The sequence below is a fragment of the Maniola hyperantus genome, chromosome 3 (assembly GCF_902806685.2).
Source record: "Maniola hyperantus chromosome 3, iAphHyp1.2, whole genome shotgun sequence".
In the NCBI taxonomy this organism is placed as follows: domain Eukaryota; kingdom Metazoa; phylum Arthropoda; class Insecta; order Lepidoptera; family Nymphalidae; genus Maniola; species Maniola hyperantus.
The window spans coordinates 5704003-5725878 of NC_048538.1; the positions used below are offsets into that span (position 1 = coordinate 5704003).

General features: G+C 36.3%; 2 protein-coding genes across 7 annotated transcripts in view; both read right to left on the reverse strand.

Annotated features, from left to right (window-relative positions):
- Positions 1–21876, reverse strand: part of Ack (activated Cdc42 kinase) — a 50212-nt gene that overhangs the window by 8755 nt on the left and 19581 nt on the right. The window lies entirely within an intron of this gene.
- Positions 757–21526, reverse strand: IA-2 (tyrosine phosphatase IA-2). 6 transcript variants are annotated; one of them, XM_069509596.1, is made up of 23 exons: positions 21062–21526; positions 17268–17357; positions 16789–16842; positions 16628–16691; positions 15924–16058; positions 15458–15551; positions 15244–15373; positions 14626–15165; positions 14417–14554; positions 13987–14142; positions 13266–13365; positions 13092–13181; positions 12930–13009; positions 12784–12851; positions 12494–12715; positions 12137–12243; positions 11777–11831; positions 11480–11701; positions 10990–11187; positions 10453–10619; positions 10155–10208; positions 4170–4347; positions 757–2637 (listed from the first exon to the last, which is right to left on the reverse strand). In XM_069509596.1, exons 2-23 carry the CDS (start codon positions 17350–17352, stop codon positions 2521–2523), a joined length of 3054 nt encoding a protein of 1017 aa, XP_069365697.1. In that variant the 5' UTR covers positions 17353–17357; positions 21062–21526; the 3' UTR covers positions 757–2520. The 6 variants fall into 6 exon arrangements, with proteins under 6 accessions (XP_069365697.1, XP_069365696.1, XP_034840679.1 ...); XM_069509595.1 differs by having other exon boundaries at positions 12137–12246; XM_034984788.2 differs by having other exon boundaries at positions 12137–12288; positions 21062–21525.

The window sequence follows — 21876 nt, forward strand, 5'->3', positions numbered from 1 at the left end:
ACCCCGTTTTTTTGCATGAGTATAGTTAAAGACCTGGAGAGGGGCATATTCTACTTTTTATCCTGGAAAATCAAAGAATTACCCCAGGATTTTAAAACCTAAAGCCACGCGGATGAAGTCACGGGCATCAGCTAGATATAAATATAGATGATTAGCTGATGCCCGCGACTTCGTCCGCTTGGAATTAGGTTTTAAGAAATCCCGTGGGAACTCTTTAATTTGCCGGGATAAAAAGTAGCCTATGTCACTGTCCAGGTCTTTTACTATATGTCCGTTGTAACGTGATTGAAGGACAAACCAACAAACAACACACTGCATATATGTGATGTGTAGTGATATGGGTAGTGCTAATATTATGGGTAGCGATTCCAGCTCTATTCACAGGGTTTGAAACTAGTCGGGCTTACGTCAACTAAGCAAGTGAGCATGGCCGGCGTCGTTTTCCATATTATCACTACCCATATCACTACGTATACACACACGGTAGGATTATCGTCTCTTACTCAGTAGGTATTTGTAAACTGTTCGAAGTTTGATTGAGTCTAGAAATTTATAGTGTCTAAATTGTCATTGGCTATGATCGTGGCTAGTTACCTATCACTCTTTTGACAAAGGTTTGCTACCAAGCGGTATGATATAAGTATACCGATATTAGGGCTTCCATCGTCTAGACTGCATCGTCACTTGCAATGCCGGCCGGTGAGATCGTAGATAATTGCTAACTTGTCATCAAATAAAAATAATAACAGGTGCTAATTTATTCTTCACTTTATTTCGGAGATGTGATGGCAACCAAACCGTGAACTGTTAAAAAACTTGTTACATAAATAGTTTCACGTAGATAGGATAAAAAATAATAGGGAGGAACAAGGACAGTTTTTCCCTAAAATGTTTTAATAGGTAATCAAATCCATCAATCCATCATTCACATAAAAACTACATATAATTTCATACAGAAATACAGGTTAAATATATTTTCTCTTATATCTAAACTACAATCATTTTTCGTGGTAAGTAATATTTTTTTTTACATTTTTTCCCATAATAGGTATGCAATAAATATAATAATTTCATATAAATAGTACACAGATATAACTACGATCTCTATTGTTTCTGCTAGTCTGTAAATATTATTTTATCTCATTTATCTGATTAATTTTATCAGGTATACCGTTTTTCGGGATATGATTCGGCATTGCCTTTGTTTATTTTAGTTTTTTCCTCTTCGATTAACTAACCATATTTTTTGTTTCTTATAAAAATAACAGCAACTAGATGCTTAAGAAATACGTACCTACGTAGGTAAAAGATATCTTATAGATTTAAAATTAGTGTTCATTTTACAAACATGCCTACCTATATATAGATATACGTATTTCATTAAAAATAAGTGAAATAACAAATTCATCGATGAATAATAATAATCATAATACAGTAACAGTAATAATAATGTATTCCTTTAATGACTAGTTTCATTCTACAGTAGAAGCGATTTGTACACATCAACGAATTCCATGATATATTTGTAGGTATCTAATTTTGCCTAAGCAATATATTTATTTTAAGTTTAACATTGAATTTTGCTTTACCTGCAATCGTATTAATGGATAAAAATAATCTTTTGAAATAATAATAGCCCAGTAAGATAATTTAACTTGTACATCTTAATTTTGGTAAATTGACTAGAATGATCCCTAAATAGTATTTTGTAAATTTTTATGGTCAGTATGGTAATAGTATATAGATGAAATTTAGACTGAAATTTTGTATGAAAATATTTTATTTCTGTAGGTTTTAGAAATATTATGTAAATAATTTACTTTTAGAATAACTTCACAAAATAATTTCATAAACAGTATAACTAACACATTATAAGTATTGAAGTACCTACTGTTTTTGCGTAAATATAACAATAGAATAATGTTTTGTGAATAAAAAATTGTAGCTTAAAGCGAAGTAAGTACACATAAGTACAAAAATTCGATAAATTATTATTTGGCCCAAGTTGAGAACCTTCAGACTTACCTATAAGCTTCAGTAAGTTATTTTAAAATATAAATGTAATGTAGGTGCTAAGCATGTTCTAGTTTATCGTATGTCAACAATAGTTTATTGAACAGTTTAAATTTTAATCGACGCTTTTATCGTAGAGCGATGTATTAAGAAAATCTATCATAAATGACATTAACTAATTAAGTTCCAAGTAAGCATAATAAAATAATAAACATGATTCTCAACTTGGAACATGTAAAAATATGAGAACGACAATAATATTTTGATTAATTAACGTACTTTTAAATTAGAGTCCGGCCCTAGTTTTTCTTTTCCAATAACGAGAACATAATTTCGGTACCTACCTAATCTAACTTATTTAAAAAAATTTGTGTGCAATTATTATGATTAAAAATTAATAACAAATAAGGAACGGGTAATTTTCTTAATACGTACCTATATATTTTTTACCAGAGCCGGCGCTAATTTTGTCTAAGTAACTAAGTCGTGTTGGCGAAAGCGGTGCGTTTAATTTGGTTTTTCTTTTTCAGTCCCTTCTTTTTCCTTTTCTTTCTCCTTTTCTTTTTCCTTTTTCTCTTGCAGTTGTTGTAAATGCGCGGGTAAAGCTTTCAAGATTGCGTGTACCTGTTTAAAGTTTTTAACAATTTTAATTTCACATTTATTTATTTATTTAGGTTATAAAACAATAACAACTTTCTATAAACTCAATAGATTGTACAAAAATACACCTATATAATTAATTTTACAGAGCTTTCAGAAAACAAAAATTACAAAAGCATATTAAAGGTATAAAATATAGAATTGCTTTAATATTCTCATGACTGTGTGTCACAGTCAGCATCGTTGATCAATAATCATGTTGGAAGTGGGATCTACTCATGTGCCTGTGTGTTGGCCCGGGCCATATTCATCATACTTTTCTTTTGTAAAATTAAAAAAAAAAACTGGCCAAGTGCGAGTCAGACTCGCGCACCGAGGGTTCCGAACTCGGGTTATTTTTATCGACATTTTGCACGATAACTTAAAAACTATTATGCGTAAAAATAAACAAAAATCTGTTTTAGAATCTACGGGTAAAGTTCTTTCATATCCCACTTGGTATAGTTATCTTACTTTAAAAAATAAAATTCTAATTATTTGTACCAACTCCCATCGGCGGTGTTCCCACTAGATTACAACATTCATACATTTCAATAGATTATTCAAGGGGCGGACCAACAAATTCCGAAAAGGCCGGCTACGCATCGGCGGTTCCTTTGGTGCTGCAAATGTTAGGGCGGCGGTAATCACTTAACATCAGGCGACCCGCCTGCTCGTTTGTTCATGAACACATTTTAATTTTTTTATGATATGGGTACCTACCTAACCATAAATTTGCGGTTTTCGGATTTTTCCCTTAACGTCTGCTATAAGACCTACGTACCTGCCAAATTTCATGATTCTAGGTCAACGGGAAGTACCCTGTAGGTTTCTTAACAGACACGACAGATAGACAGACAGACAACGAAGTGATTCTGTAAGGGTTTTTTAATTCCTTTTGAGGTACGGAACCCTAAAAATATTGTCCGTATGAATTTAGGTTTTAAAAAAAAAACTAGTCTATGTCTGATGGGCCGTGAAAAGGTACCTAGCAAAAAGAACAGACCGACAGACACACTTTTGCATTATAATTTATAAGCACTTTTATAAGTCGCATCGGCAACCCAACGCCGACAAACCGAATGTACCATTGAAATACAGACCTTATTGCATGACGTAAATAAAGATTTTAAACACAAGAACAACAGACACGTGCTATCTCACTCACAACAATAACCAATCGCAGTCAGACGCGGGCTATGATTGGTTGAGATATTTTCGCGCCATTCAAAAATAAGATTTCTGCCCTACATTGGTGTATCTTATAAAAGTGATAGTACTTTAGGGACTGTATGGGTGTATAATACGCGGCCGAAAGTAATGTACTCACATCGACCTTTAGAAGGAGATAGCAGATAATATGTAGAGCACTGTCTCTGTCGTTGAGACCGACAAGACGTCATATCTAGTGAGTGACAGAAAAAAAACGCTCTACAAAGCCGAAATGTCATTCTAAAGGCCGATGTACATTACTTTCGGCCGCGTAATTGTACAAGTTGTGAAGTAGATAGACTTACCTCCTCAGCGACAGCCATAAGGACAAATTCGAACTGTTGTTTGGTGGCGACGGTGCGCGGTCGTTGGTCGCGGATGTGCTCCAGGGTAGCCGCGATGTCAATCTCTTTAGCACCTTTGGCCATACGGTTCAACACCATGTCGATAAGGCAGTACGTGCCTGTGCGGCCGGCGCCATCACTGGAATGCAAAATATATTCCGTACAAAATGTCTTTTCACGCGCCATTTTAACTGTATGGGTCAACTGTCATCTTTAAAATAAGGACTAAAAACGTACTTTTGACTAGAAAGACTCAAACAGTTAAAATGGCGCGTGAGAAGTCATTTTTTACGCGTTATAACAATATTTTCACGCCGAACTAGAGTTTACATCGTATCTATTGCATTTTTTCAGCACGACACCATGCGACCGAATTTTACTGTTGACGTCGCTTGCATTTTTAGTAGGTAGGTACCGTACGCGACAGGTCGAGATGGCAATCGGCGTGGGGACGCCCCGCACACCCGTACACTGTACAGCTCCAGCGCTAACCCGGTGCAGTACAGTAGAGGTGTCAAAAAATAATGTACCTAATAAATTTATTAAATATATAAATGTATTCAACATATTCGTTTTTAGATTAAAACAAAATTGAATACAATATATAATAAGTAGTGAAAATTTGAGAAAATCCTTCCTAAAAAATAACTCAGGCGTTCGATCTTTGATACGCCGCGCGCGGCGCGACCGAGCGACGATATTAGAATAAAATATATTAGGTAGGTACAGCTGAATACAAATATCGTCGCGATTCGACGGTGAATAATTATTACATCGAATTTTCGTATTGGCCTGTTACATGTTGACTGTGATGATACGAGTATGCGGCTAGTATTTTTATCATTTTGTTTGTTTCGTAATAAATTTTGAATGCAGTTTTATTTATTTGTGAACTTGAGTGTCGATAAATATTTAATGCGAATAATTGTAATGTAGATTAGGCAAAATAATGTAGATTAGGTACATTTTTGTGTTGTGATAGATTTGTGTCGCGCGTTAATAATACCTATTATAGTAGATTTGTTCTTTTTGGAAATACTTGCGTCATTTTATAAATCGTATGAGAAAATGTTTTTCAAAGTGTAGGTATTATCATACATTTAAGTATTATAGGTAATAGGTTAGGTACGTGAAGTGGTATTGTTCTTTTTAGAAATCATCATCATCATTTTATAATTCGTATGATAATAAATATAGTAGTTACCTACTAAAAAGATTATTTTATAGGTAACTAGGTAAACTTACCTACCTATTATATTAGGTATTGTAGGTATCTACTTGACATTGCTTTATCGTTCTACTTGTTTTTATTTTTACATACATAGGTAGGTACTAGGTACTGTATTCCGCGACAGGTTGAGATGGCAATCGGGGTATGAGGCGGGGGTGACACCCCGCACACCCGCACGTCACCTTCGCTCGCCCGCACTGGGTAAGCACAGGGGCCGTGCGGGTGTGCGGGGCATTCCCTCCCCGATTGCCATTTCGACCTGTCGCGAAGGTATGGATTGGGTACCTATTAAGAGTAAAATTTAAAATTTAAATCAATCGAGTTAAATACAAGCTATACCCTAGTTCTCGACCTTATTGACGGTTATGAGAAAGTTGTTTTTTGTCATATTCTTGTTCAGTAGGTATCATTCATAGATTGTTAAAATGTTGTTCCCTATGTCAATAAGGTCGGAAATCGCTTGCACCCATTTATATGCTTGCGCCTCATGGTGAAATCGGTGCAAGCAAATCTCGACCTTATTGACGTTTTATGAGAAAGTTGTTTTTTGTCATATTCTTGCTCAGTATAATTCATAGATTGCTAAAATGCTGTTTTCTGACGTATGTCAATAAGGTCGAAAATCGATTGCACCCATTTTTCTGCTTGCGCCTCACGGTTCAAGCTATTTTTTTTTTGTAACAAAATAATGTAACGTTAATAATTATTAAATATTTGTCTGTAACACGTGATAATATTGTGATACACACATGAACCTGTATTTGACACCTCTACAGTACAGCGCGGGTGTGCGGGGCTTCTCCCCGCCTCATACCCCGATTGGAATCTCATCTGTCGCGTACTATACCTATACCTTCTGACAATGCACGGAGGTTCTTGCGGCTCGTGTGTCTTTTGCAAGTTGTCTCATCAGAGGCGGATTTGCAGTCTTGGCCGCTCTAGGCCCCAGGCCAGAGCCGCCCCTTTCCCAGCTCTCATCATATTATTAAAGACCACACGAATTTCAAACCCCTATTTCACCCCCTCAGGGGTTAAATTTTCAAAAATCCTTTCTTAGCGGATTCTATAATAGCTATCTGCATTCCAAATTTCAGCCCGATCCTTCCAGTAGTTTGAGCTGTGCGTTGATAGATCAGTCAGTCAGTCAGTCACCTTTTCCTTTTATATATTTAGACTACACAGTCCTTAATGAATTTACTTTATTGTCAATTTTCATCGAAATCGATTCAGAAATTTAGTTAACATAGCTGGTACCTAGTTTGCAATATTTTTCGACCTTTCAGAGATAATAATTGCACATTTAAATAAAACATTTAAAACGGTTATCTGTATATATAAAAAAGTCCTGACAGACTGATCTATCAACATACAGTTCAAACTTACGGACGGATCGGGCTGAGATTTGGCATGCATCTATTATGACGTAGGCATCCGCTAAGACAGGATTTTTGAAAATTTAACCCCTAAGAGGATGAAATAGGGGTTCGAAATTTGTGTAGTCCACGCAGATGAAGTCGCGAGCATAAGCTAGTTTAAATATATATAAAAAGAAGACTTGTTCTGACTGACAAACTGATCTATCAACGCACAGCCTAAACTGCTGGGTTTAGAAACATGAAATTTTGACAGTAAGTTCCTTTTCTAACGTAGGCACCCACTAAGAAAGGATTTTTGAAAGTTCAACCCCTAAGGGGGTTAAATAGGATATGGAAGTTTGTATGAAAGTCATTTATTTTTAAAGTTACATCGATAAAAATTGTTATACAAGCATCGATAATCGATATAAATAACAAGATATGGTCAAGCTAACAAAATTTTTCACGGTTTTGGAACCAGATAAATCAGCGCCACCTGATCTAAGGTACTAATGAACGAGTCGTTTGAAATTCAGACGTCACTGAGGTTGCATTGGTGCTAAAGCACCACTGAGTCAGTGCCATTTTGTTTGTTCAAAAGCCCTGTCCATATCAAGTCAATCTCAATGTATGTATGTATGTGGCTTTCGGTTAAAAATAAAAATATTATGTAAGTATTTCATGATTTTTGAAAATTTTACTTCCAAGGGGGTTAAATAGGGGGTGTAAGTTTGTATGAATGTCCGTTGTTTTTCAAGTTATTTCCATGAGAATTGGTAAGTATTTAGGTAAATGAAAAAATACATGTTTCAGGATTTTTGAAAATTCCACCCCCATGCTTTTTTTTAGTATCGTAAAGTACTGACAACAATACTTTACTATCATTACAATCTAGCCTATGAGAGAGGCTAATAAGTATTATTATATTAACCTAAACTTATAAACGTACTTACTACACCTAAGAATCGGTCTATTGAGTCTTTATTGGTAGACACTTTGTTCTTGTGTTCTTTAAATTGCACTAGCACTATGCTTTCACTTAGTTCGTGTGTTCTTTGAATTGCACTAGCACTATATTTTCACCCCCACGCTAATATTCTAAATCCCACCCGAGTGAAGCCCGGGCAGATCAGCCCCCCGATTGTGTAAGAATAACCATTTCATCGCTATATATCGGGCAGATAGTGTGTTACAAAACTCGTCTGCACTTAATGGACTCTGCTAAGGAATTGGTCAACTTAGTTTGGATACGCGAGAGTGAAGACTCGAGTGACTACCAGATGGTGTCCAGATGGCAGAACATCGTTTAAAACCCAAAACTAAGATTGTCATTAGGGTACCCGGACCAATAGATGAACATTCGGAAATTCGGAATTCAATATTTCGGAAGTCGTATATTTTTCAAATCACATAATAATATGTACTGAATAGTTAATATTTTTTCTTCATGTTTTTAATGTTTTTTCAACTCCCCAATGAATAAAATTTTAAAGTCACTAGTAACCAATAAAATAGGAGGCACTGGATGTCCTCTGCTGGTAACTGTCAAAAGATCTGCATTTAATAAGGACAAAAGTAGATTCATAACAATATCTTTAAAAAATCGGCCAAGTGCGAATCAGACTAGCGCACTGAGGGTTCTGTACTGCAATCGTATTTTATCGACATTTTGCACGATAAATCAGAAACTACTGACTAGATCTCGTTCAAACCAATTTTCGGTGGAAGTTTGCATGGTAATGTACATCATATATTTTTTTTAGTTTTATCATTCTCTTATTTTAGAAGTTACAGGCGGGAGACACACATTTTACCACTTTGGAAGTGTCTCTCGCCCAAACTATTCAGTTTAGAAAAAAATGACATTAGAAACCTCAATATCATTTTTGAAGATCTATCCATAGATACTCCACACGTATAGGTTTGATGAAAAAAAATATTTTTTGAGTTTCAGTTCTAAGTAGGGGACCCCCAAAATTTATTGTTTTTTTTTCTATTTTTGTGTGAAAATCTTAATGCGGTTCACAGAATACATCTTCTTACCAAGTTTCAAAAGTATAGCTCTTATGGTTTCGGAAAAAAAGTGGCTGTGACATACGGACGGACATACAGACAGACATGATATTATACATTTATAAGGGTTCCGTTTTTTTTCTATTTGGCTACGGAACCCTAAAAAATCTATAGCATCCATTAGCATCTTTGAAATTCATCGGCACCGTAATAATCGTTTTTTTTTATATCACGTAGGTATAAGTTTTGTAGTGATCGCTCTTTATATTATGTTTTCTCAAGGATTTACTTTATTAATCGCGATTTTTCAAAGAGAAATTATTTAAATCACACAAACACTCGGACGTAAACACCCTATACCCTATCTGTATTGTTTTGCCAAAATGTATCGCGTAAAGTTTTATGGTCTCGTTTTGGTGGTGTCGTCCGTCCCTCCTGTTGTTTATGAATAGGTTTTCTGTACCATGTGCGTTCGAACGCAACATGAGACCTCATAGTAACATTTGTGAATATGGGTTGTAAGTGTTTACGCTTTTGCCTTTCTCGATCCTTGACCTATTGTTTCGTTCACGTAAAAACAATGATCTATTGTCCTTTTATTGGTTGCTTACGCACTTTCTATTCCTGATTTCTCTTGAACTTATTGATTATTTATATAAGTTCAAGTTAGTTATAAGTATTAATACGATGCATTGCAGAGCGGCCGCCCCTAATATGTGGCCGCTCTAGGCACGGGCCTATTGTGCCTAAGGGCAAATCCGCCACTGTGTCTCATAGTAGGTTAGTATAATCTTATGTGAACACGTGATCAGTTTTATTCGTGTAAGGTTGTCGCCTACTTGTTCGGTTTAAAGTTTGGACCCCGCAGGGGCCATAAATATTATAGGTATCTTGTTTTTAACTGTTGACTGGCCGGTGGCCATTTCATCTATATATGACTGACGTAGACATCCGCTGAGAAATGATTTATGAAAAATCAACCCGTGGGTGGTAAAATAGAAGTTTGTGTAGTCCACGCGGACGAAGTCGCGAACATAAGTTAGTATTTTATAAATGTTTGTCAAGTAAAGAGGATTAAGGCTACACGAATTTGACCAATGTAAGTATATTAATGTTATTAATTGGGGGACTAGGAATAACTATCTAGAACAAAAAAATTGTTCGTGGAAGAATTCAGGCGAGGCCGATGTTTTGTTTTATATGATGTGAGGAGTGATGAGAAGTTACCAGTGAAAGAGATAGCAAGTAGCAACTGTTTCTCCAAAAATATTTAAAAATGAAATTGGAGATTTGAAGATTTAAAAAACCACCTACCCGTGAACATGACATGAAAATGAAGACTCTTACCTGCAATGGACGACTATCGGGCAAGATCTTCCACGGTACGATTTATTCACTTTTCTGCAAAGAAAGAATAAAATTATTAAGTACTTACTTATTTTGTCTTTGTGATTAAATCTATATTTGAAAGTAGTAGGTAGCCAAATGTACCAACTCATATTAACTTCACACATTAGACAATAATATCAATTCGTCGTCTACGTCATCGTCTATCGAGATAGATAGCTAGGTACTCCCCTGACCCCCTCCATTGCAATATAAATTATATTATTGTCGCTCGCTAACTAAAAAGGTACATTTTTACCTCCTAAATTCAAGCAAAGCCTTAGTAGAAGATGGAACTCCGTTCTCTGGCCAGGATAAGAAGTGGAATTGAGTAACAGTTCGGGTTTCGCCTGTGCGTTGATTCTTCAAGTAGAAGCTGCGTACCAAGTAGTCATCACACCAGATGTGCTCGCTGACTAGATGCACCTGGAATAATTAATATCCAATTAGCTATTAGAACTTTTATACGTCTATTTTTAAACAACAAGTATTTTTTAACGAAATTCTGATAGTTAATTATTTTTCATTTGAAAGAGTGTGAGTACCATGGAGTTGGTGTAATTTTATTTAAATAAATAAATATCGTAGGAAGAATAAAGATATTCAGAAATGGAGGAGAGAATTCTTCAACGGGTGACAGTAAATCAAACACAATCAAATGACATTGTCAACCACCAAGTTTCTTGCTGGTTCTTCTCTGTAGGAAAGGCATTCCGAACCAGTGATTGACTCGAAAGTAACTTTTTATTTGAAAATGAAAACTTTTCTATTCTAGTATTTAAGGGTACATAAATACCTCATAGATATGGTACAGCTCAGATCCTTCTTCGGGCCAATATCGGTGGCAAAGTTGCTGGCCGTTCTCAGTGAGACGAGTAAGCATGACCATCACGACACTGCCTTGTTCCCAGACCATTTGCCAGAAGTCAGGTGCTGTATGAGCGAGGGGACCAGCAGCGGCGATGTACGCAGGGTTACGTGGATCGTGGTCAGTCTAATGAGAAAATATTACAGAACTAATTACTGACAACTGAGTTGCTAGATTTTTCTTACTGCTCAATAGGCAACTTTCTCATTTAATGGTAGATTTTAGTTAGCTATTTATTTTACTGATTAGTGAAACACAGTTTTCTGTTATTCGTATGTTCATAGTTAATACCTACCTACTATTTCAGAAATCATTTTTGAAAGAAAGAAATCAGAAAAGATTTTAGAAGATGCATGTACCTCAGTATGTTTCAATTTGTCTGTAGGTATACTAAGTATAACAATATGGATTAACTTACGATCGTAGAAGCATTTATGTAATCAGATCCTAGATGATTGGACAGCGTATTGAGTGTAACTCTGGAGTGGTCATAGGGTAATAAGTCAGCATAGCGATTCTTCCCATTATTCTCTGGCTTCAAAGCAGCAGCCGTAGCACAAGGTTCAGCTTCATAAGCGCATAATGCCCGCCATTCCTGCTCAAGGCGATCCTTGTTGCGAAGATGGTCTTCCATGTAAGCCTAAGAATAGAATGAAGTTGACGATGGAAATTTACTAGAAAATGCAATGTTGTCAACGTACTAGATTTTACATACCAAAACCATGTGCCCAGTTGATATGTCCATGTTAGTAAGGGCTGGTTCTTCACTCCTGTTATCAATTAATATTCATTTATTCGAAATCGCATACTTAATAAATACATACATATTATAGTTACTTATTATAAATAATTTGTGTGTAGCGTTTTGATAATGTATATAAGTACTTGAAAGGAATAGAAATATCATTTCACAGATTTCTAAGGATCAGCCCTCAATTATTTTAACGAGAATCAATTATTGTCTAGTTCTGGAGGGATTGAAAATATGAGCAATGTTTCTAGATCTCAAAAAAAAAAAACTAAAGATTCCGTAGATTTTCGGGATACCTAGTTTTATTCGATTATTTGAACTCACCACGATGAGGTGCTGGAGCGTGTTGACGGAGAGTTTCCATCAGGTTCTCGGGAGAGTGACGTGATGCGTTGCGATGGCTCAGCTGGATGTGGAGGAACAGCTGCGGTCTGCTGACCCGTCCATTTGCCCGACATTCGGGCACGACAAAGTTCCTAATTATTCATGTCATTTTACAGTTATTTTTAATTGAAAACCGATTGTAATTCAGACCACCCTTAATTTTATCACTATTCAAATAATGCCATTTACTCATCATTACTATAGTTTTCAAGTCAATCTCATGCGGAATCGCATGATAAATCATAAGGCAACAGTTCGATTTCTGCATTTGCCGTATAAATTCCAAAAAATAAATACCTGATAATCTCTAGTGGCTTCAGCATCTATCTCAGCAGCTGAAGCAAGTCCTTGCATCTTCCTTTTAGAGCCCATAATGTCATGTCTCAGCATCACTGCCACGATTACTGCGCCCACGATGAGTACAGACATGCTCCCAATAAGAGCAAAAAGAACGGGCATTGATAGCCCGAAGAATCGAGGTTCTTGTGTGATCGGGTGACTAATGACGGGATGCTTACTCTGAAAATAACGACAACTTAATATATTCCATTTATAGCATGAACTTAAGCTGAAAATTGAGTACTCACCCGGTCCCCAATACCAATAGTGTCAATTTGTGCTCCTGTTTCTACTCGAACTTTGTCTTTAATAGCATCTGGAATTATACCATACATGCTCATATTAAGATTTTTATTTAGTTTGATTTAATCAATGTGACATAGTTTTAAATTACCTATTCTTTTTCCGACTTCAGCAGCATCGTATCCCTTACTATTTTTTTCCACTTTAAAAGTTACTTCGTACGGATCGACCCTAAAATAAAATTTTGTTGTAAAAATATTCTTAAAATATCAAATACATGCAGCCAAAAACGAACAACAGTGAAGAAAATTACCGAGGGTTGGTAAAAGTATCTTTCTCTAAGCCCAGCATCTGTTCAAGTCTTTCGATGAAAGACAAGCCCTTGGCCCAGTCAGTAAGGAACCTGGGGCAAAATAACAGCATTTTAGGCAAGCGATATCAAAAGCTTAGTCGACAGTTACAAAATTTTATGTGACGAACAATATACCTATTGTGGAAAGTGACGAAAGCGAACGACGGATCATAGTTAAAATCGTTGTGGTTATGATTTGGCTTGTTTGGATGCTGTTGATTTGTCGATTTTTGTGCTGAAAAGGTAAAAAGTAACTAGAATTATAATTAAAATTTGTTAAGCACATATATACAAACGACAGAAAAGTCATGCGTGTATTAGCTGTTACAGTTGAATTTCAGGACAAGATCTCTTTAAAATAGCGAAGTAGTAAGTATGTATGCTGAAAATATAATGAGTTACATTTTTACCAAATATTAAAACATGGTAAAACTTCTCTGTTACTTCTCAATAAATTATCCTAACTGATGCATTAGAATGTGTGAGTAGGCATTTGTAATATTAGTATTTATTTTCCGCTATTTTTTATATTAGACGTGTGATGAATTTCAATATTTAGGATATCAATATTGAAGAATTTGTAAATAATAAGAAATATATTTGAAATAATATTATAATAAAAGAATATACATATTATAACAAGAAAAGGAGATCGGTAGAGTCTCATGCGTATCGTGTTATATAAAAAGTGTGCGGCATAGGGAACACTTAGTGCAGACATTCTAGGTACGACGTGGCAGTGCAATTTAGAAAATTAAAAGGAATGTTCATTTGACGTAAGTTCAGCTTAGATTGGAATCTATTATAGGGCACATCGAGAGTCTAAACAGATAGTTCAGGCCACCGTGACACTAACCTGCCACTGATTTATTGTTGTATAATATCATTAACGTTTTTGCGTCCAGGCGCGGCCCAGGCTTTTTAACATCGTCTCTTTCCCTACGTTTAAAGCCCCATTCTCTATTAAGTAAATCTTGAAAATCTTCCGATAAATAAAAATTTGTATTTTCACCTGAAACATTGTCAGCATTTGTAACCGTTTCAGTATAGTTGGAATTACTTTCCTGGGCAGAGTTACTCGGATCAAGTCTTTAAGTTTTTACGTGATTAGGAAAAAGAAAGAACAAAAATATCATAAAAATAAGACCTATTTAACATAATAAAACTGTCCATATTCGACAGCAAATCTGGGCTTTCATAGAGTGATATTGTGCCTATAAGAAAATAAAAATAAAGTAAACGAAAAACAAATTAAAGTTGTTTTAGATGGATTTGGGTAAGCATACCTTGAAGTTCATCGGGTTTTAAGGGGCCACCTTCAGCATACATGTTTTCCTTAGCATTTAGTCTGGCTGCGGTAATATCACGCCAATAGTTCATTAAATACTCCATATATTTAGGATTTCGTAGTTTGGTATTAGAATCTGTAACATCACATTAAATATATAAGTAAATAAAATACGATAATGATGTTAAATTAAATACACTATTTAACCTTTGCCATGATGAGAATCTAGTTCGCCACTGCCAGCATCAATAGGGAACTCATCAGCGCCATCCTCCTCATAGTAAACCCTAGGTTCTTGAATATCACCTGGGTTTTCATATTCGAATGGAAAATTCTTTTCAGCGAAGCTTAGTTTGTACTTTTCCAAGGCATTTGATCGTACTTCAGCATCTAAAGGTGAGAATTGATTGCTAACAAGGTATTCTGCTGTGTTTGGTTGAAGTTTGGTTTTAAACTGTCTGAAATGGGCTCCTAGGCGCTCTTCATCTTTGAAATCATTATCACTACTAGGTCTTTCTATCTTTGTTTCTGCTAGAGACTTTTTCTCTTTATCTACAAATTCACTAGGAACTGAACTTCTAGAATTTTGGTTTCTTGCCATTTCTTCAGCTTGGATGCGTTCTCTAAAGCCTTCAAAAGGCATGATGACGGGTGATTCTTCTATTCCCGTCATTAACATTAAATCTCGTAACTTATCACTTGGGGTATCTTCAGATTCCAAATCTTCATTGACGATTGGCACTTGCCCTGTTAAATAAAGATTTATACAGTGTTTGTTGATTGAACAACATCAAATTATCTTTTCGAAGAATGTTTTTAAAATACCTTGTGTTAAATATGTTGACGGGTCTTCATCTGGAGTAAAAGGAGGATTGTAAACCTCATTTGCATAGTCTGAGTCTGATAACTGTGAGTTTGGCGTGAATCGTACGTAAGCTGTCTCATCAGGTTCAATCTTAAATCCAAATAACTCATTTAACATGGAATTATTATTTGCAATAAGTAGGTATATTTATATTCATAAATTAATAAATACTACCTCAATATTTTCTTCTCCGTCACCTGAAGGCGCAGTATTTAGCTTTGTATCAGTGAAATGGTCACACAATTTTGAATCTACATTCGCCGGATTCCTGGATAAAAAATAGTCTTTATATACAAATAAAAGTTTATTTGTTTGTTTGTCTCTTAAGGTTCTTATGTCATTCATTTGATTTCGATAAAAATTTGTACAGTTTTGTTGGGCCATACATTAGATGGTACGTGACCTGCGAGGTGCATTGCAATGCATTTCATATCAAAATTATAACTTTACTTAAATTTGGTAATTTTTTGCTAAACTTAAAAACCATAATTAGAGAATATCTATGCAATTTACTTAATGGTTTGATAAGAATCATGAATTTTAAGAGAATCTTTATATTTTCTGCCATATCATAATCGAACTGGTGAGGGAAAATGAAAAGATAATTTTCAGCAATGAAATGAAGGGACAAAATACTCACAGGTGCTGACGGAGAGCATACAGCATGCTTTGAAGCACGCACTGCGTATATGCGTGCTCCCAGCGGTAGCCCCGTGTTGCCAGCTGTTGAAGTTCCCTTTCGAACCATTGCAGCTGGGACGAACTCATGTCATATCTGTTTCAACAAAATGAGAACACATTGCAACTGCTGTCTTTAAGCTATGTCTATCCTACTATCACCGTTTATTGTAATTCATAAATTAAGAAAAAGTTGACTGACTGAATAGTGATCTTTCAACGCACAGCTCAAACTATTAGATGGATCGGGCTGAAATATGGCATAGAATTAGCTATTATGACGTAAGTATCCGCTAAGAAAGGAATGCAAAAATTCAACCCCTAAGGGGGTAAAATAGGGGTTTGAAATTTGTGTAGTCCACGTGGACGAGGTCGCAAGCATAAGCTAGTCTTTAATAGACTAGTATCTTTACTCACCAAAATAGCTAACCACAACAATCAAATAAGTTTACCATAATAAGTAATTCTTTTGTTTGGTCGGCAGTCAATTCAAAACATTAATCTGAAGCTTGGACTGGGATCCATGCTAAATAGTCACGGGAACCAAAACATCTGTCCCTAATAAATTTAATTTATGTATTTCGCTTTTAGTCAACGTAGTAATCGTTATAAAGAAATATGCACTGGTATATTTGTACTTAATTCGTAAACTATTTATCAACTTACTGGTAAATGGCCCCGTCTTCGGGGTCGCTGTCGTAGACGGGTATGCATTTTCCAAATGCAAAGTCTAGAAAATAAGCGAAAGTTATGGGAATTTTACTTTGATTACATCCAAATAATGAATATCCAAATGTTTATTCTTTTCTAGGTTTTATTTCACTTACCATCATAGCACCACTCCACTCCCTCTATACAGAGAGACGAGCTAAACAAGCATCCTGGAGAAAAAAAAAGAATAATGTATAGAGTATTTTATGTATTCAATTATTTATAATATGAATATGAAAAAATCACGTGCGCTTTCTATACTTTTTTAAATTCAACCTAAATGAATGGCGCCCAAGGGGCCACTGTGCTAACATGTGGGTTACAACCTTTAGTAAAACTTTAAAAATATATTATTAACTGTTAAAATTGTTGTTGTTTTTAAAAACTACCAAAAAAATAAATTCTATCTTATATTACTTTAAGTACTACCCTACAGAAGTGATAAAACAAAAACGTAAGTGTGGTCTTAGATTCAAAATCCATCTAAGTATAAACATTTTGTAGTTGGTGCCTACTTATTTCTAGCACAATTTTTAACCTATATAAGTTGCGGAAAGGTAAATTAATCATGCTTACAAAATACATAATTATCTACCTATGTTCCCATCGGCATGCGAGGGCGCCAGCGTGCAAAACAACACCAGCGCCCACAGAGCCTCCCGCCAGCACATGCGGCCCATTACATCTGAAACAAGCATTAGGCATCATCATGTACGTCATCATCATCATCGTCATTTCAACCCTTATGCGTCTGTGGTCGACATCTGGACCTGCCTTTACCAAATTATAGATATAAGCGCTACCTACGGCGTACGAGTTACGACAGTCATTTCTCAGCGTTCCCTATGACGCCATTTTACCTCGGTCGGGTTAAAATTTGCGACCAAATTCCAACTTTTTTTTTGAATATAAATGAAGAAGAATTGTTTTTAGGTTCTGCACCTAAATGGTACCTACCCTTATAGTATAACTACGTTCGTTTTCTGTCTGTATGTGAGTCAGCCTGTCTGTCTGTCTATTCGTCTGTCCGTCGAACAAGTTGTCGTCTAATCGACAGGGTACCTACTTCCCGTTGACTATGAAATTTTCCAGGTAGGTAATAGCACACAATGGGAAAATCCAAAAATGTGGATTTGTGGCTACATCACCAAAAAACTTTAAAATAATATGTTCATGAAAAAAAAAATTAGTATTTTCAACTTTTAAGTAATTTAGTATTTTCAACTTTTAGTATTAACAACCAAGTCGGGCATCATAATACTATCAGATTTTTATTTATATTAATTATGCGTAATAATTTTTGATCTATCGTGCAAAATGTCGAAAAAAATACCCGAGTACGGATGCGCGAGTCCAACTTGCTCTTGGCCGGTTTTTTTATCACTGAACAAATTGAAACCGTTGTTTTTAGCGTTTAATCTATCGTAAGTGATACCGATAATTTTAGTGAACTTGGGGTGAATATGGGAGGGAGGTTGAGGTGTACAAGTAACTGTTTAAAGCACGTCACACCAAAGAGTGTGACTGCAAAGACAGTCATGAGAGCAGCAGGACTCCTACGTGCGTTTTGTAGTGAGGACCGCTTTCGTAATACACAATTACCTACCTGCAGTACCTGCTTATAAGTTATTGGTACATATTCAAAGTCGCTCAGCGAACTATGGAAAGGGCTACGTTAAGGCATTTTCCCGAAAGTAAGGATCCGGAATAAGGAAATCCACAGGAGAAACAAGGTCATTGACAGCAAGTAGAAGTGGCAATGGGCAAGCCATGCTTCTAGTAGGGGCGATAGCCGATAGCTATAAGCATAGATTGGAGCGCCTTCCGGCACGATGGCCTGACGATGATATAAAGAGGGTGGCTGGAAGCGACCGTATGGAGAAGACTGAGAGGGTTTGGGTGGTCTACGTTTAAACTATTGGACGTTCGTATGGCTGATTTTATATAAATTTTCATAATGACAATGAAAATTTTATATAAGTAATACTACTTATCTATTTATTCTATGTAAGCTCTCGAACAAAAATCAGCTTTGGGGGCATGTGGTACCTCAGATATTCGCCATAGAGGTTTGTGTCTAAGACGGCCGACGCGACGTCTCAACGCAAGCTGAGTGGCCTATCTATTCGAGGTTTTGTACTACTGTTGATACAAGACGAAATTGCCTGAACTGATGCCTCAAATAAACATTTTTCTTTCTTTCTAAAACGATTTAGTGGGGGCACTTTGGATGCGTTCACGCGGTTCGCACCTATCGTCCAGCCATAGGAATATAATTAATACGAATGGCTTTTGGTGTTTCATTCAATAACACATTTATAGATTTTTCCATGCCACATAATAAGTGGAGTAAGTCCTACTTATTCCTAAATCCCAAGTAATACTATTATAGTAATATGATACTTTGTATTCTCAATCTTTGTATTTTGACCTACTCACCTAAATAAACTCTAAATAGTTAAACTATTTAGTTTAGTTTAATTCCTCGTTTCATAGTGGGTAACTTAGAGTGTTACCCACTATAAAAAGGGGAAGGATTTAGAGCCACTTTCCAAGTTTATAACACTTTTTCCACTCTGCAAGCCGTTTCCGTAATATCAACAGTTGGTTGGTCAAAATTAGTCCATATGCTTAGTATTAAAGGAAAAACTATTAAAGGACTGACTGACTGATCTATCGACGCACAGCTAAAACTAATGGACGTATTGGGCTGAAATTTGGCATGCAGATAGCTATTATGACGTAGACATCCGCTAAGTAAAACAGGGGTTTGAAATTTGTGCAATCCACGCGGACGAAGTCGCGGGCTTAAGCTAGTTAAAAATATTTTTAAATTCCAAAATATTGTTTTTATTTTAATAGAAAATGTCACATTATAACTTAAAGCTAGCCTTATCTAATTACTATACAAATCATGCCCGTGTGGAATGGTGCCAAGAATACTGGCTGTATTTCCGCGCTAGACAGCCAGGCTGAACACAAAGCTCAATGCACATCTTTTTTCTCACTTGAATGCGATATGACTCCTACCACGTGAAGACACAGCCTAAGAAGATTAAGTCTATTCGTTCTAAGACTTTTTATTTATTCATAATGTGATGCAGTTCTAGAAATACGCAGGGACATCTAGGTAGGTACCTACACGAAACAAATCGTTTTAATATAAAAACTGGCAAGTCAAACTTGCACACGAAGGGTTCCGTACCATCGTACAAGAAATAGGTAACACATTTTAATTTTGTTTTAATTTTTGTGTCGGCATTTTGAATTTTTTATTATTTGTTGTTACAGTGGCAATAGAAATAGGTACTCACTCTGTGAAAATTTAAACTCTGCTGACTTACTTATTACGGACTACGGTTCACAAGATACAACCCGCTGACAGACAGACGGATGGACGTACGGACAGACAGCGGACAATAGGGTCCCTTAGGCACACTTCTGGTACGAAACCCTAAAAACTGTGATTAGGTTCCTAGAGCTGTCTTTGACCTGAAAGAAAAATGAACCTAGGTACCTTACCTACTAACCATTTTTTGCAGTAGGCCAGCAGAAAAAGTAAAATCGTAATCATGAAGTGAGTAGGTAGGTAGTAAGTACCTACTCTGTAGGTACTCATACTTATTTTGAATGAATAGTTTGCAGTATTTCAGGCCAACTGTAGCGAATCTATTTATAAGCATTGCAGTCCCGGGAAAAGTTCGAGAAAATATCAATAACTAGCCTTATTATATGTAAGTATCTCGGTTTTTTAGAATGCGTAGGATAGGTAACAGCCTACCAATTGATGAGTGGAGAGTGGAAACACGTAGAGTCAAAGCATAATCCGCTTTGATTTTATGAAAAGCTAGGCAAAATGAAAAATGTAAGTTAGTTCAACGTAGATACATGGAAATCTATAAACTGCTATGTTCGGTTCTGACGTAGGCGTTCATGCCCTTTAGGTAGGTACATGCGGCCCACGCAAACGATCCTACTTAGGTATCTGTTTTATCTCCGTTTATGTCCCGGCTGAACCTATATACGAATACATTTATTGTAAAGATAATTCAATTACCGTTTAATTATGTCACACCCACCCGTTAATTTGATTACTAGGAAGATTTTCTACTATAAGCAAGTACTTACCTAGGTAACACTTCAATATTATTCTCAACGGCATGCACCAAAATTGAATACGAGCAGTATCTGAATTTACTTAGAGGATAGATTTTCTTTTCGGTGTTAGGAACTTAAGAGTGCATGGTACACTCGTTTACTAACAAAATAAGTAATAACATTTTATTGATGCGACATTTAGTACTGTCAGGTTAAGGGTGTGATAAAGGTGTGATAGGTGTTCTGGCATTCTGGGTACCTAAGTGTAGTTAAAAGCAGGCAAGTACGCACCGTTTAGAGCCGCCAACAAGTCCGGAACATTTCCGTTTTAAAATAGATCACTTGGGTCCCCGGTAGGCACTGAGACTCGGCTGAGAGCGGTCCTCGCGGAAGGATGCAAAGCCACCAGCTGTGTGGCAAGGCGGACCTGCGCACTCCGCTCTATCGATCTTGTGCCCGTCCATTCACACGGTACCACTTCGCCGCCTACATAACAACACTGTCCGAGTACATGTTATACTTCAATCATCATTAGATAACGTGATATAAGAAACCGTTCTCAAAGCTTCCACACTCAAACCACTCAGAGTTAAGAGACCCAGGAATTGGATCCGTAAATACGAAAGTCCATTTGAGGAAGGCTCGTAACCGCACCGATATTAGGTAGGTATATCTTCGTATACCTAACTATATTTCAGGCAAATGAAATATACAGACGTACTGAAATGTATATCGGAGACGCGTCTGTAATGGCGCCCACTGGGAAGTTATCGTGGAACATCGCTTTGCATACTAATGACGCTGTGGCGATAACAGTAGGAGTCATACTTCCATGTACCTACTACGCTTTGTACAATTTTATTTACATAATCCTAAACTTTTTTGCTGTGGGATCGATGTTGAATAAATATTTCAGGAATACCGACCACAGTATAAGTGGGTAGGTAACTTAATTTTCTTGTCTTTCTGGACAATATTAATACATAATGACCGAATTTGGGCGGCCAAGCCATCTGTGCGGGAGATACCTACTTATTAAGTGCACTAGTGTGTGCACATACACAGGTGCACTCTCTATTCCCTCACTCTCATAGCTCGATGAAACG

Coding starts and splice junctions, on each gene's coding strand:
- IA-2 (XM_034984788.2), bottom strand. CDS start 17,352: ATGGGCCGCATGTGCTGGCGGGAGGCTCTGTGGGCGCTGGTGTTGTTT. Junction 12,716..12,783: donor CTATTGGTATTGGGGACCGG/GTGAGTACTCAA, acceptor CGTTATTTTCAG/AGTAAGCATCCCGTCATTAG. Junction 11,702..11,776: donor CAACTGGGCACATGGTTTTG/GTATGTAAAATC, acceptor TTCTATTCTTAG/GCTTACATGGAAGACCATCT.